Source organism: Miscanthus floridulus, chromosome 1 (genome assembly GCF_019320115.1).
Source record: "Miscanthus floridulus cultivar M001 chromosome 1, ASM1932011v1, whole genome shotgun sequence".
In the NCBI taxonomy this organism is placed as follows: Eukaryota; Viridiplantae; Streptophyta; class Magnoliopsida; order Poales; family Poaceae; genus Miscanthus; species Miscanthus floridulus.
Window position 1 is genome coordinate 186,892,186 of NC_089580.1, and position 13,869 is coordinate 186,906,054.

General features: G+C 42.2%; 1 protein-coding gene across 2 annotated transcripts; it reads left to right on the forward strand.

Annotated features, from left to right (window-relative positions):
* The first annotated feature begins 4,629 nt into the window (after window positions 1-4,629).
* On the forward strand, window positions 4,630-9,770 carry LOC136505533 (vacuolar protein-sorting-associated protein 37 homolog 1-like). 2 transcript variants are annotated; one of them, XM_066500711.1, is made up of 8 exons: window positions 4,630-4,822; window positions 5,552-5,590; window positions 5,929-6,147; window positions 7,029-7,116; window positions 8,539-8,578; window positions 8,728-8,774; window positions 9,000-9,120; window positions 9,287-9,770. In XM_066500711.1, the coding sequence occupies exons 2-8, from the start codon at window positions 5,565-5,567 to the stop codon at window positions 9,445-9,447; spliced, it is 702 nt and encodes a 233-aa protein (XP_066356808.1). In that variant the 5' UTR covers window positions 4,630-4,822; window positions 5,552-5,564; the 3' UTR covers window positions 9,448-9,770. The 2 variants fall into 2 exon arrangements, with proteins under 2 accessions (XP_066356808.1, XP_066356816.1); XM_066500719.1 differs by having other exon boundaries at window positions 5,932-6,147.
* The last annotated feature ends 4,099 nt before the right edge of the window (window positions 9,771-13,869 follow it).

Here is a 13,869-nt window from a genome sequence, read left to right on the forward strand (position 1 = left end):
CAGTATAGGGGGAGGGTGTAGGACAGCGTCGTACCAAGGAGCAGTAGCTTTTTATGGCAAAGGTCACGGTGATGCCTACCTGACTGCCCGCTCCGATCCCGCAGGCCGATGGAGCCAGGTGTCCGCCACGAGGTGGTCAGGGTAGACTGCCCCCCTACCCTCCGCGCCATTGGTCCGCGCGTCACCTCATCCCTGCTCCCCGCTGTTGCCTGTTGCTTCCCGCTGTTGCTTGAGCCTGCATGTGCGAGAGAGAGGGATGCTGGTGCTGAAATTGAGAATTTTTTTTATTTTTAATATTTTTTAAAACTATTTTTAAATTTAATATGGTTTAATTTCTTTTTAAAATTAATACTTTTGGTCTTCGCATAACGCTGCAAAATCACCCTATCGTGTCATATATAGAGGCACGATCGCTGACGTAGCAGGTCTGACTCGTCACCCGTTATGACGTGGCAGACCTGCTACTTCTACTCACCTCATACTTCTACTGTTGTGCCTATGTCACTGTGTCAGACCTGCCATATCAGTGGTCATCGTAGCCGTTGACTGTCCCTACCGTGTGAATAGACGTGACTAAAAATATTAGTTTTTTAAAAAAAATAAACAAGGTCCAATTTGAAAATAATTTAAAAAAAGTGTTAAAATAAAAAAATCGAAATCGAAAGGTCACCGTATCCGCTATGTGCTGCTGCTCCTGTGTGTACTGTACGCGTGTTAGTTATGAAAAAAAATAAACAAGGTCAGATTTGAAAATAGTTTTAAAAAAATATTAAAAAAAATCGAAATCGAAAGGTCACCGTATCCGCTATGTGTTGCTGCTCCTGTATGTACTGTACGCCGAGGCGCCTCTGCGTCTGGCGGTCTGATCTCTTGAAGCCACTCCACTGTAGGCATCCTTTTTTTACTCTCCTCCGAAGATACTGTTTTGGGGTGTTTTTCTCGGTAGGGGAGGAAGGCCGAAGGCACCGCGGATGGACCGATGGGCTACAAGGGGTTGCGCTGCGCTGCCTATGTGCCCGTGCCTACCACAGTTCCACCGGTGTGCCTTGGCTTTTCGCATCACGGCTAGGGACCGGTTTAGTTTCCAAAAATTTTCACTTTAAATTATCGTATCGAATTTTACGATATATGTATGAAGTATTAAATATAGATAAAAAACTAATTACACAGTTTAATTGAAAATCGCGAGACAAATGTTTTAAGACTAATTAGTTCATGATTAGCCATAAATACTACAGTAACTAACATACGCTAACTATGCATTACTTAGGTTTAATAAATTCACCTCGCAGTTTTCAGGCGAGCTATGTAATTAATTTTTTTATTAATATTCGAAAACTTCTTTCAACGTCGAAACGTCCGAGATGACATTCAAAATTTTTTATTTGGCTAATTAAACACAGCCTAACTATCTCTCCGGCCGGTGCTAGGACACGCTTGTCATATCTCTCCAAACGTGTCTCCTTGCTAGGAGTACTAGCAGGTTAGTACACCACACGGAAGAGACAAAAGGCAAAAAAAAAAAAATTCGTTAGAGCATCTTAACTAGATTGATTAAAGTCCTGTCAGGCACGATTCCAGCTGTGGCAAGCAGCTTCAGCGAAAAAGTTAGAGGGGCCATATTACTCATGTTTGGAACGAAGAAATACAAAATACAAGAATAGGAGAAAACACAAGAATATGAAAGAAACGTGGTGGCAAAATAGAGAAATGAAAAAACATATGATTTTTTAAGATAGGTGTTGTTTGGAATGCAGGAATGAAAATAGAGTAGTAAACTTTAAAACTTGATTGCATTATTAACTTTTTGATACTAATCGAATCCTTAAGAAAATATAGAGGGGAAAATATAGACCGGTTCACCACATAGCATATATATATAAACTAGAGAGAGAGAGAGCCATACTACCTATCCTTAAGAAAATATAGAGTTGTTTTAAGATTAGAAGCGGGAGTCACAGAAAGTAACTCCTCCTCAAATGATATGACTCCTTCAAAGAAGCCCTACCAAACAAGGCTTTTGCTCCTGCTCCACTATTATAGCGCCATTGTACAATGACTGTGGCAAAGTTAGAGGAGCCACCATAACCCAGCTCCTCCTATGTGTAGTTCATTTTTATGTCTGCGGGAGCCAGAGACCTTTTGAAGCTACATACAATGTTTAATAGTGCATAATAGTGCACCTTGGAGCCAGGGCCAAAGCATTATATGAAGCCTGGCCAAACAAGGCCTAAAAGATAATTAATCGCGTCGAAGAGAAATTTCTGGTCCAAAGAGGGTAATGTTGTGCCCTGTTGTTTTTGTGTGGCTATGATGGTCTAACATTGATTGCCTATTCTGTAGTAATACAGCTATACAAGGTGATTAGAGAACTGAATTTATCGGGTTTATGATAGATAGATGTACTCTTTCAACTAATATAGTTATCTATTATCACTAGGTGAGATCTAACAATGCATATGTTTGATCGAGTGGCACGGTAATAAAGCAAGTGAAAACCTTTGAAAATATTTTAAAACCGTTAACTCGGTGTTAAAGGTAACCTTATGAGTTGGACATTCGAAAAGGATTGAGAAGCGGAGTTCGGTGGGTTGTTTCTATATCCGCGCTCCTGGCAACCAAAGTTGAAAACGAACGGAAAATGCCTCTGCCGTTTTCGTTTCCATATTTATTTTATGAAAATAGGAGCGGGTGGCAAAATAGAGGAATGAAAAAACATATGAATTTTTCAAGATAGGTGTTGTTTGGAATGCAGGAATGAAAATAGAGTAGTAGACTTAAAAACTTGATTGCATTATTAACTTTTTTTATACTAATCGAGTCCTTAAGAAAATGTAGAGGGAAAAATATAGGTGGGTTCACGACACACACACACACACATATATATATATATATATATATATATATATATATATATATATATATATATATATATATATATATATATATATATATATATATATATATATATATATATATATATATATATATATAAGCTAGAGAGAGAGCCATACTACCTATCCTTAAGAAAATATAGAGGAGAAAATTCAGAACTTTTCTTTCGTGTGCCATGGATGCGAATGTGAGCTGCAGGCTTAAGCAGGAATTGTCAATGTTGCCTTGCTGTGAAGGCTAGATTAGCAATTTAGGCATGTTCAGAGAGCGAGCGAAGCTAAGCGAGTGGCCACAGGACATCTTTCCATCGACTCGGAGCTCATTTTTTTTTGTTTCCTACAAAAGTACATGCTTCTCTACCGTTTCTATGGAAAGTTCATTGCGATTCCTCCATACCAAACGCGTAGTGACACCGGCAAACACAGAGGTTTGCTGTTCCTTTGAAATTCCTTTGAACTTCCTCTATTCCAAACAAGGTCCAGGAGGAGAAGTCGTTTTGTGACGAACGTTAGAGGAGTAGGAGCCGTTTTAAGATTAGAAGTGGGAGTCACAAAAAGTAACTCCTCAAATGATATGACTCCTTCAAAAAGCCCGGCCAAACAAGGCTTTTGCTCCGGCTCCTCTATTATAGCCAGTATTTTCCTAAACGCTAAACGGTAAACAGTCGGTCACTGACATTTGGTTTTTTAAATCTAGCAGTAATTGGCCTATTGCTTTGTGTGGCTATGATGGTCTAGCATTGATTGCCTATTCTGTAGAAGTACAACTGTACAAGGTGATTAGAGAACTGAATTTATCGGGTTTATGATAGATAGATGTACTATAAAGAGAATTTTTTAGCTAATATAGTTATCTATTGTCACTAGGTGAGATCTAGCAATGCATATATTTGATCGAGTGGCACGGTAATAAAGCAAGTGAAAACCTTTGAAAATATTTTAAAACCGTTAACTCGGTGTTAAAGGTAACCTTATGAGTTAGACATTCAAAAAGATTGAGAAGCAGAGTTCGGTGGGTTGTTTCTATAGCCACGCTCCTGGCAACCAAAATTGAAAACGAACGGAAAATGTCTCTACCGTTTTTGTTTTCATATTTATTTTACGAAAATAAGGGCGGGAGCAGAACAGCTAGGAGCAAAAACGATAGCAGAATAAATGGTAATATGAAAACGGGTAAATACGATAAAAAAAATAGACGAAAACGAACGGTAAGCGAAAACTTAAGCCGAGATTACATGCATACCTTGTTAGTCGTTACAACCAGCCTATACACATAAGTAACACACGTGATAGGAAAAGTATTGATTTGTTGCTCGTCTTCTCGTGCTCAGCCACGGCCGCTGCCTGAGCTGCACGCTAAGCGCGCTTCCTGTGTGTTGCCTTCATGCTGCGACAAGCAACATGGCTGCTGACCGTATGGCCATGCCCAGAGAACCCACCCCGCCGCGCGGCAACAGGTTTCTCCCTTATAAGTTTTTTTTTTTTTTTTTTTTATGGAAGGGACGGGCGGGGCCTGCTCTGGGACGCGGCGCCGGCGTTGTCGAAGCTGGTAGACCGTAGACGCGCTGCGTGCCCGCGGGCGGCGGCCATGTCCTGCGTGACTTAGGTCCCGAATCGATCTCGGCCCTTGGATCTCGATTGGAGGGTGGATGGCAGAGATGAAGTCACGGCGTGACTTGAATCCGCGTTCTCCAAAATCTTGGGCTCTTAGCGTGCATGCTGGGCCGATCAGCCCACGGAGAGGGAGAAGCACAGACAGAAAGAAACGCGTGGAGGAAACCAAAATCCCTCTCTCGTTCACCCGCGTGTGCTCTCTCTCTCGCGCACGGCGACGACTGGGCAACCGCCGCCGTTGCTCTACTCCGGGTGCCTAGGTCTCCATCGGGGCCTTCAAGGTCTTCTTCGGGACCTTTGCGGGAGACGAGCAGGTACGCCCACTCCTTCCTGCTGTGCGAAACCGAGCACCCAAACCCTACGTAAGTTATTTGTATTCGGATCTGATCAAATTAAAACTGTATGCATGTATTGTACTTAATAATTTCGATCCCCCCCCCCGAAATTTAGCTGTTGATCCGTCCCTGTGTTCAACTGAACCCGGTGCCCCTTAAGTTCGCCCGTGTCCCTACTGGAAGTTGTGTGCTCAGGATCATGCCCGCTTCCGACGATTTGTCTGCATAGTTACTGGACCATTTTAACTCTAGAATGCATGGTAATAGCGAGTTACTGCTGCCTCACGCACATATAGGCAACTTAGTGAAATGATTGTTTTATGATGATGCAACTGGCTAGTGTTATGTATCAGTTGGCCATGCTTTGGCGTTTCTAGTTGGATTGTAAGGTGTTTGTCCTTGATGGCTGATCCCTTGGCAATCAGAATCGTGGATGCGTTGGTAGCTTGCGTTTTCTTTTGTTGGTACCTTCATCTGTTGAACTTTGTAATTTGGTTAGGTGCGTAGTGAAATTTGCTTTCGACCGTTGTGGAAAAAACTGACTAGTGTTATCTTCGCAAGCACTAATTACCACTATTATGCAATTTGTATCAAAATTTACTTGGATGTCAATTTGATCTTGACAAATAAGAAGGGTTCAAACATCTCATATTACATCACCAATCAGTTTATCAATTAACATCCCTAACTTTCTTTCTTTCAATGCAGATTATTCTATACGATGAGCTGGAGATTTCCTCTCTTCGGGTATGTTGATCTTATTGAAATAAATCCATGGTGTGGCCATTATCTATGTTCTATGAGCCCTGGCGTAATCTGTCTAATTAGTTAGGTTTTAAATATTCCTAATTTCCTATATGCATTTGGTACATGTTTTCTTTGGAACCTGTTAGTTCAGTGTCTAGTTTTAGTTTTTCTCTCCCTGTACAACCCTTCTTTAGTTAACCAAAGAGAATTTTACCTGATTGCTATATGTGCTATTTCCTGAATGTTTAAGGATGCCATATAAGAAATTATGCCTTACAAGTTCTGAAAATTTTGCTTCTCTTGGTTACTGTCATTGGCTCTGCTGAATGCGCTCATAGCAGCTCTCAGCAGCAGCAAACAGATCCAAATTTCCAGGGCATCCCTACGCAGTCTTGGTACCCTCCCTCGGTTGTAGGTTCGTCTTCACGTCCATCCACCCCTACCTCTTCTAGTGCTAGTCCACACCAAAGAGCTTCAGATAATCCGCAGTCTTCATCCCGTGGGCAACCATCTCCTGCTGAGGCTGCTGGGATAATTGCCCGTTTGAAGGATAAGAGGTTAGCACATAGTCTTATTTCCTTTTAAGGATTTATATCTGGCTTTCTTGCATACAAGATTGTCTCCTGCCTCATACATTTATTATGTTGCATCGAAGTACTTTGTCATCCTTTACTACAAATCACTCAAGGAAATAATCCTGTGTGTGTAGGTGCATGCTAGTGTCTAGGTTCATACCATTTACTTTAGGCTGATTAGTTGGGTAATTTTCTGCATTTATTAGGAGGCTATCACAGCCTGATTTGTAGCTTACGTTGGCTATATTAGTAGAAGAGAAAAACCAGAAAAGGCTAAGTCATTCTAGCCACCAAAACCACTTGTGTTCGTGTGTGTTCTTGTTTGTTACAGTGTGAGCTCCTGGGTATCCTGTTAGAGGCATATTTGCCTTTCAATCACATGTTTTTAGGGTTATCACCAAACTGGGTCATTTAACAAAACTATGTTAAGATCTATAACATATGACTGCTCTAATTTTGATACCTTAACACTATAGTAGGGCATGGTCCTTCAGCATATACCATTGTGTTATGGATTGGCATCTCATATCTGTGTTGTACTTGTACATATGTTAAGGCAAGCGTGAACGACCAGAACGAGGCAGCTTGTAGGGTGATTGTAAGGGTAATAAAAGTAGAGATGAACTGGTTGTCTAGAACATGGCATTTGGTGTAGGTTGGAGAACTAATTGATAAGTGCTGGCTAATTTTGGATTGACCGTTTATGCGTTGCTGATTCTTTGTGCTGTATTTATGAATTCTATATGTTGACAGCATATGTATTTGCACAATATTAATTTTCCTGATGAGATGATGCATCATTTGGCTGGAGTTGACAATCTTGTTATATCTGGCTATTTTTTTAATCAAAATTTTCTGTGCAGTATTGAGGAATTACAGAGGCTTTTGAAAGACAAAGAGGCATATAATGCATTCTTTAACTCACTTGATCAAGTGAAAACCCAGAACAATGTAAGTTCTGTTGCACAACCACTTCTTTATATTTTAATGGCCTGTTTGGAACGAAGGAATGAAAAACAGAGGAAAGGAAAAGCTATAGGAATAGGAAAGAAGTGTAGTGGCAAAACAGATGATTGAAACACTCAATTTTTTTATGAGTTGGAGTTTGGAATTCAGGAATAGGAGCATAGGAAAAATTGGAGATAAATAGGAATCCAATTTGCCTGAACTGGATGTGCACAGCCTTTTTTTATTTATTTATAGTCATCAACGGATGGATTAACTCACCTCTATAGGGATGAGAGTTTTTTTCCTAGCCACTGATATATGAACCATTCAAATTGCTACCCCCACACCCACAGCAGTGAAGATTTAGTACTTCATCTATCTACTTTCTGCTGCTCGTTCTTTCCCAAGCTCAATCTTATCTCTTCCCCAAGCCTCATCTGGTCTCTCTCCTTCACTGGACAGCACCTCTCTCACCCCACACGCGTCCACAACTGACTTCTCCCATCTGGCAAGGGCAGGTCCTTAACGTCGTTCCATTCGAGAAGGTCCATTTTGCACTCGCCTAGGCGCTTGATCCGCGTGGAAGCTGGAAAGAGAGGAGAGGTTGAGATAGGCTGTGAGGTGTCATTGCAGCGGTGCAAATGTTGCTTCGATCCTGGTGGCCATGACACAATTGCTTCTTCGAGCTTCCTTTACCTCTGTTTTCTCTTTCACACGCGCGTTCACCTTGGCCATCCGCGAAAACTTTTGGGTCGGAGCGGATGTTTTTGTTTCTGCGTTTTGCAAAGGGAAGCGTGCTTTTCCAGAGGAACAGTGAGATTCATTGCTCCAATCCAAACGGCACCTAACGTCAGCAAAACATAGGAATTGCATTCCTCTGGATTTTGGAATTCTTTGAAATTCCTACAATCCAAACGGCGCCTAAGAATGTCTCCTCACCTAATATTGTTATTCAGGTTCCTTTGAATTTTGAACTTTGAAATCAGCTTTCTTTGGTTCGGTGGTTCCAATTATTCTTGAGGTTCCTAAGAGTGTCTCCTCGTCTATATTGGATATCCTCGCCACACTGGTTATGGAAACAGTTTTGAAACCTTCTTGATTAGTTAATGATGCCAGAGTTCCAATGCTACTATTCTTGTTCATTATTTCTTCTTTACAATCTATCTCCTAGTGTACAAAATCCTTGAAAGCTTAATATTGCCAATCCTCTTGTGGGCTAAGTTTTTAGTTTTTAGCACATGTTTCATCTTTCCTCTGGTGCCTCGTCCATGTGTTGGTGGTTGTTTTGCAAGTATTTATTTTGTGATGTGACTGCTTATCTGGTTTAGTGTTTATTTCCTCAATGCCTCATCTCTGGCATACCCATATAGGAAATTACTGAAGTCTTGTGTATTTGCTGACTGGGCCCTCTTTCTTAATGTTCAGGTGCGTGATGAGCTTAGAAAGGAGACATTGCAACTTGCAAGTGAGTTATACATTCTGTTTGTTTAAATAGTCGTGTTTGAATTGTTTCAAAAAAAAAAAATGGTGCTTCAAAAGTACCCTTTGATTTACAGAACTTCAAATTAGATATATGTAACATTTTCTTAATCTCTTTGGTGTTGTAAACTACAGGGGAAAATTTAGAAAAGGAGCAGCGGATTTTGGAGCTTAGGAATCAGGTGCAGCACTGTCACCTATATGTCATGAAGAAAGATAGCAAACATTGTGGTCGTGCTATTAATTATTAAATCAAAGGATCATCATAGTTTATAAAATTTGTTAATACCATGAAACGACAACCTTGTAATACTGTTTACTGTGAAGCTTTGTACTGATTTTGTTCTTATGTTTTCAGCGCTTCATTTCTTTGCTGAGATTTCATTTGCATTTACAATTTTGTGTAGTGCACAATAATTAGAACCTCAGAACTGGCTGCTGCTCAAGACCGGCTTACTGATTTGGAGAGGCAAAAGGATGATATTATGAGGTCGTATTCCCCTGCCGCACTGCTCGACAAGCTCCAAAGTAAGTACTCTGAACGTCTTCAGTTCCTGTGTACGTTATATGCTAGAATCTTCTGAAGTGTTTTATTACCAGTTCGAAACAACAAAAAAAAAGGAATATATAATTCCAAGTATTTGAATTTGTGAGATGTTTGTCATGCAAACTAATCATACTATTGTTTCCTCAGCATCGATGGCAAAGCTAGACGAGGAGTCCGAGGAGCTGCACCAGAAGTTCCTGGAGAAAGACACCGACCTTGCAACCTTTGTGCAGAAGTACAAGAAGCTCCGCACGGCTTACCACAAGCAGGCGTTGCTCCATCTGGCCGGCCAGACATCACTCCGCTGACATCCGGCCAGGCGTCGTGTCAAACTTTGTTGTATTCCTGCTCGCCTGCTCTTGTTCTACATACACTCTGCTTGGCCCTGTTTTATGAGTGCAGGTTCTTGTAGGGCTTTGCCAAACATCAGCGGAGATTGCATGTATAGTTATACTATTTCTTGCAAAACGTCTTGTCTACTCTGACCTGGTATAGTGGTGTTTACCTGCCGAGTGACCAAGTTGGATTTATTTGCGGTAACTAAACACTTCGCCTGATTTGTTCAATGATAATAAAACTTGGGTATGATTGATGGTTCGTGGATACACGTCCGTTCAGTGTTTTAACCGAAGCACACCGAAACAAATCCAACTCCATCGAATGCTTCTGTATTGTGGTTCCCGTGACACGCAGTGTGTTAAGAGCAGAACAAATCCAAAGAGAGTATGTATATATATTATATATTATAGAAACAGAGTAATGGAGTGTTTGGCGCACCCCATTTGCTGGCTCGCTAGCTGCGTGTGCGGGGGCGAGCTAGAGCTACTACTCCTACAATACAATACAACGATCCAGCCATCCAGGGAAAATGCTAGCTAGGCTGAGGGTGATGAGCTTTGTCCGCATCGCTGCGGATCCAGGGACCCGTGACCTGGCTGCCTTTGGATCATGCAGGCGTAGCGAGCGCGTGGACGGGACCCCCTGCCCCTGGGCCGCGCGGGAATGCCACGGAGGAATCGTGTGGCTGCAGAAAATATTATTGTACTATTACCAGTCATCAGTAGTCTAGTCTTGGTAATCTGAGCTGATTTGTTTGGTTGGACGCTCACGTAGGAGAACAGGGGAGGTTTTGTTGGCATTGGCATGCATGCTCCGGCGGTCCGGCCGACACTCGCCGGGGTTGCTGATCGAGCTCTCGTGCGCTTCTGACCGCTGGCGTGGCGTGTTAACGCAGACAGAGGATTACTCGGTGACAAAGAGTTACCCCTAATCTCCTGTGCTATACGCGAAACGCGATGTCTTTTTGTCCCTAGCCATGGACATATGCTTTTTGCCGTGGATAGACGTACGACGAGCTCGTTCTTGAGCAATGCCTCCGCAATCTTGGCCAAGTGTTGTTGACTGCTTGGCGTGTCGACAGCTAGCGTGTGTTGCCGTGTTGGATGCTCAGACGACAGGTTCACAGGCGTTTATTTGGGTGTAATGTCTTGCATCAGATGAAAAGAAAAGGGTAAAATACACTTTTCAACCCTCAACTCGCGTAGAAGTTCGATTTTCAACCTTTAACTATGAAACCGGTTAAGAAACACCCTCTAGCTATCAAAACCTTTAACTATGAGAGCTACAACTTTGGTATAAAAAGTATTTTTATTTAACTCCATACAAATAATATATTAGTGCTCTAATGCGGCAAGCGCTGGTAGACGATTATTATGGTGCTAAAATTTTATATTACTTTTTCGAGCATCTTACTGTCCTCAAATAAAAAAAATTAAAACTATAAAGTTGTAGATCTCATTGAGAGCTACAATTTACATATAAAAATTATCTTCATCCGACATCGTATTGAAGGGTTATGATTTTTCAAAATTTAAGTCTTGTCACGCGACAAAACAATACTGTGGCATATAAAATTTCGAAAAAGTTGTACTTGCCGCATTAGAGCACCATAATAATCGCCTACTAGCACTTGCCACATAATAATTGCCTCCTAGCACTTGCCTACTAGCAGTTGGGTTATGATTATTATGATTTTTCAAAAAAGTAATATAAAATTTCAGCATCATAATAACCACCTACTAGCACTTACCGCATTAGAGCACTAATATATTATTTGTATGGAGTTAAATAAAAATACTTTTTATACCAAAGTTGTAGCTCTCATCTACAACTTTGTAGTTTTGAGTTTTTTTCATTTGAGGACGTTAAGATGCTCAAAAAAATAATATAAAATTTCGCCGTCTCTCGAAAATAGAAAACCGCTTTTGAAACCAACCAAGGACCAAATTTGTCCGGTTTTGATAATTTGAGGGTGTTTCTTAATCGATTTTATAGTTGAAGGTTGAAAATCGAACTTGAGTTGAGGGTTGAAAAGTGTACTTTACCTTTAAAAAAAATAACTACGTACCATTGGCTCCGTAACATATTCGTACCTAGTAACCAAGATCAACACAGCGCTGTGCTCCTAAATTGAAAGCAAAAAATGTTAAACAAAAAATAAAGAGTCACGGCAACTCTACTCAGCTCGGCCTGCCTGGCCCCCCAAGTACGTGCGGTGTGGACGTATCGTGCTCGCCGAGCTGCAGTGCGCCGCTCGTGAACCGAACTGGACGTATCGTGCATGCCGAGCTGCAGTGCGCCGCTCGTGAACCGAACTGGACGTATCGTGCACGCCGAGCTACAGGCTGAAAATTTGCAGCGCCGCGCACTGTTCATGTTCATGCGCTAGGAGCTTGCGGTGGGTGTGGAAAGCCGCAGCTACTCGTTGGCTTGGCTGCCTGCATGCTTCGCCCATTCCAGCAGCCAACGGTGGACGGAGATGGATATGGATTATCACCATTGAGCCTGTAATTAGTAAATAAGTATATACTAGGCGTCTAGGCGGCAGGCGCGACCACCGTACCTAAAATGGTGAGACTGAGATCCGCTCTCCGTGTCTGTACATACCGATGCGCATGCATGCATTATCATTATATCATCTTTGTAGCTTACCTCCTGTACCATTGCGCAGACACGCCAGTGTGCCGATCCAAGCATATCCATCGACCCGATCGCCTATTCGCCTAGTGTAAGTAGTGGTCCTTGATCAAATCACGTGTGGCCGCGCCCGCGCGTACGTGCACCAGCAATATATTCGATCGATCGGCACGCCAACGTAACGGTCCGGTGGCCCGGCCAGCGAATGTATGCCGTGGTGGGTGTGTGGGGTAGTCACTCGTCAGTTAACCACACGGTCGGCCCCGTTCGTTGGTCTGAATCTTAATTGAAACTGACTGAAAAACAATATTCTAGCTAGATTATTGTAAAAGAAAAATATTATTTCTATTGAAAAAACGAGCCGAACAAACGAGGCAAGCCGAACGGGGCCATGCGAAGCGTTGGGCGTCCGTCCGACCCGTGCAGTAATTCAGAGGCGCGTAGGAAGTTTGTTTGGTGGGCTTGTGGCTCGCCGGCTTGGCTACATGCATGAATGAATACCTGCTGGCGATGGCGAGTCGACACGATGCGATGATGTTTGTCCTTGTTGACCCGTGAAGAAGCTGTCTCGTCCCGGTAATACCTTTTCAGGGTATACGGCTGCAATAATGCATGCAGCAGGCCGGCAAGATTTCACACAAGGGTACAACTAGTAGAGGCTTATTAATTACTTCCCCACAAGTACTCTGCCTTGTCTTTGGATCCCAGTTCAGATCACCGTGCTTTTCTGATTGGCATATATATGTCCATCTGCATTCGCTCCCACACGGGCATGAACTCACGATGACATACAGTATATATATAATCCGTCGTCCTTGCAAATTCAGACCGAAAATTCCATGAAACGATGCATGGGCACGTATTTTATTCAAAGGAAGAAACTATTCTTGAGAACGACCACGATACAAAAGAAGTAAAAAAATGTGGGAAAGAGATCAGACAGCGTGGCAAGCAAAAAGAAGAAGAAAATCCGGGGAAAAAAAGGAAACGAAGGGCTAAGAAATCAAAGGAGTCCTCTTCACCAAAAGAGCGGCGTGAGGTTCTTGAAGGCAGCTCAAACCCAAAATGCCGCACCATGGATGGTCCGTGTGACTGTGATCTCCCCCACACGGGCATGAACTCACGATGACATACAGTATATATATACGGTCTAAAAAAAACAAACTCTGATCGGCCGTCCTTGGAAATTCAGAATGAAAAATCCATGAAACTATGCATGGTTATTTGAGAACATGCGATGCACGTATTTTACTGAAAGATATCAGACAGCCTAGCAGGAAAAAAGAATACAAAAATCCGGGGGGAAAAATGGAAAATGAAGGGCTAAGAAATCAAAGGAGCCCTCTTCACCAAAAGAGCGGCGTAAGGTTCTTGAAGGCAGCTCAAACCCAGAATGCCTCACCATGGAATCATGGATGGTCTGTGACTGAGAGGACAATTGGTCACAGTGTACTACGGTAGGGCGACGGAAAATTTGGTTGTTGCGCTCTTTCTAGTACTGGTTCTAACCAACCAAGATAAACCTGATAAAAAAAAACCAAGATAAACTAGATGGTCAAACCCCTTCCCAAGGATATGGCCACGCCAAGAACAAGATTTGCCAGATGTACAAACTTATCTGTAATTAAAATTGAGCTCCCTTATTAAAAATAATAAAAAATGAGCTCAAATAACCAAAATCCTAGCTAAAACACCGCAGTACGTACTCCAAGAACCAGAGTCCCAGCTATATAAACCCACCTCGCACACTCCTC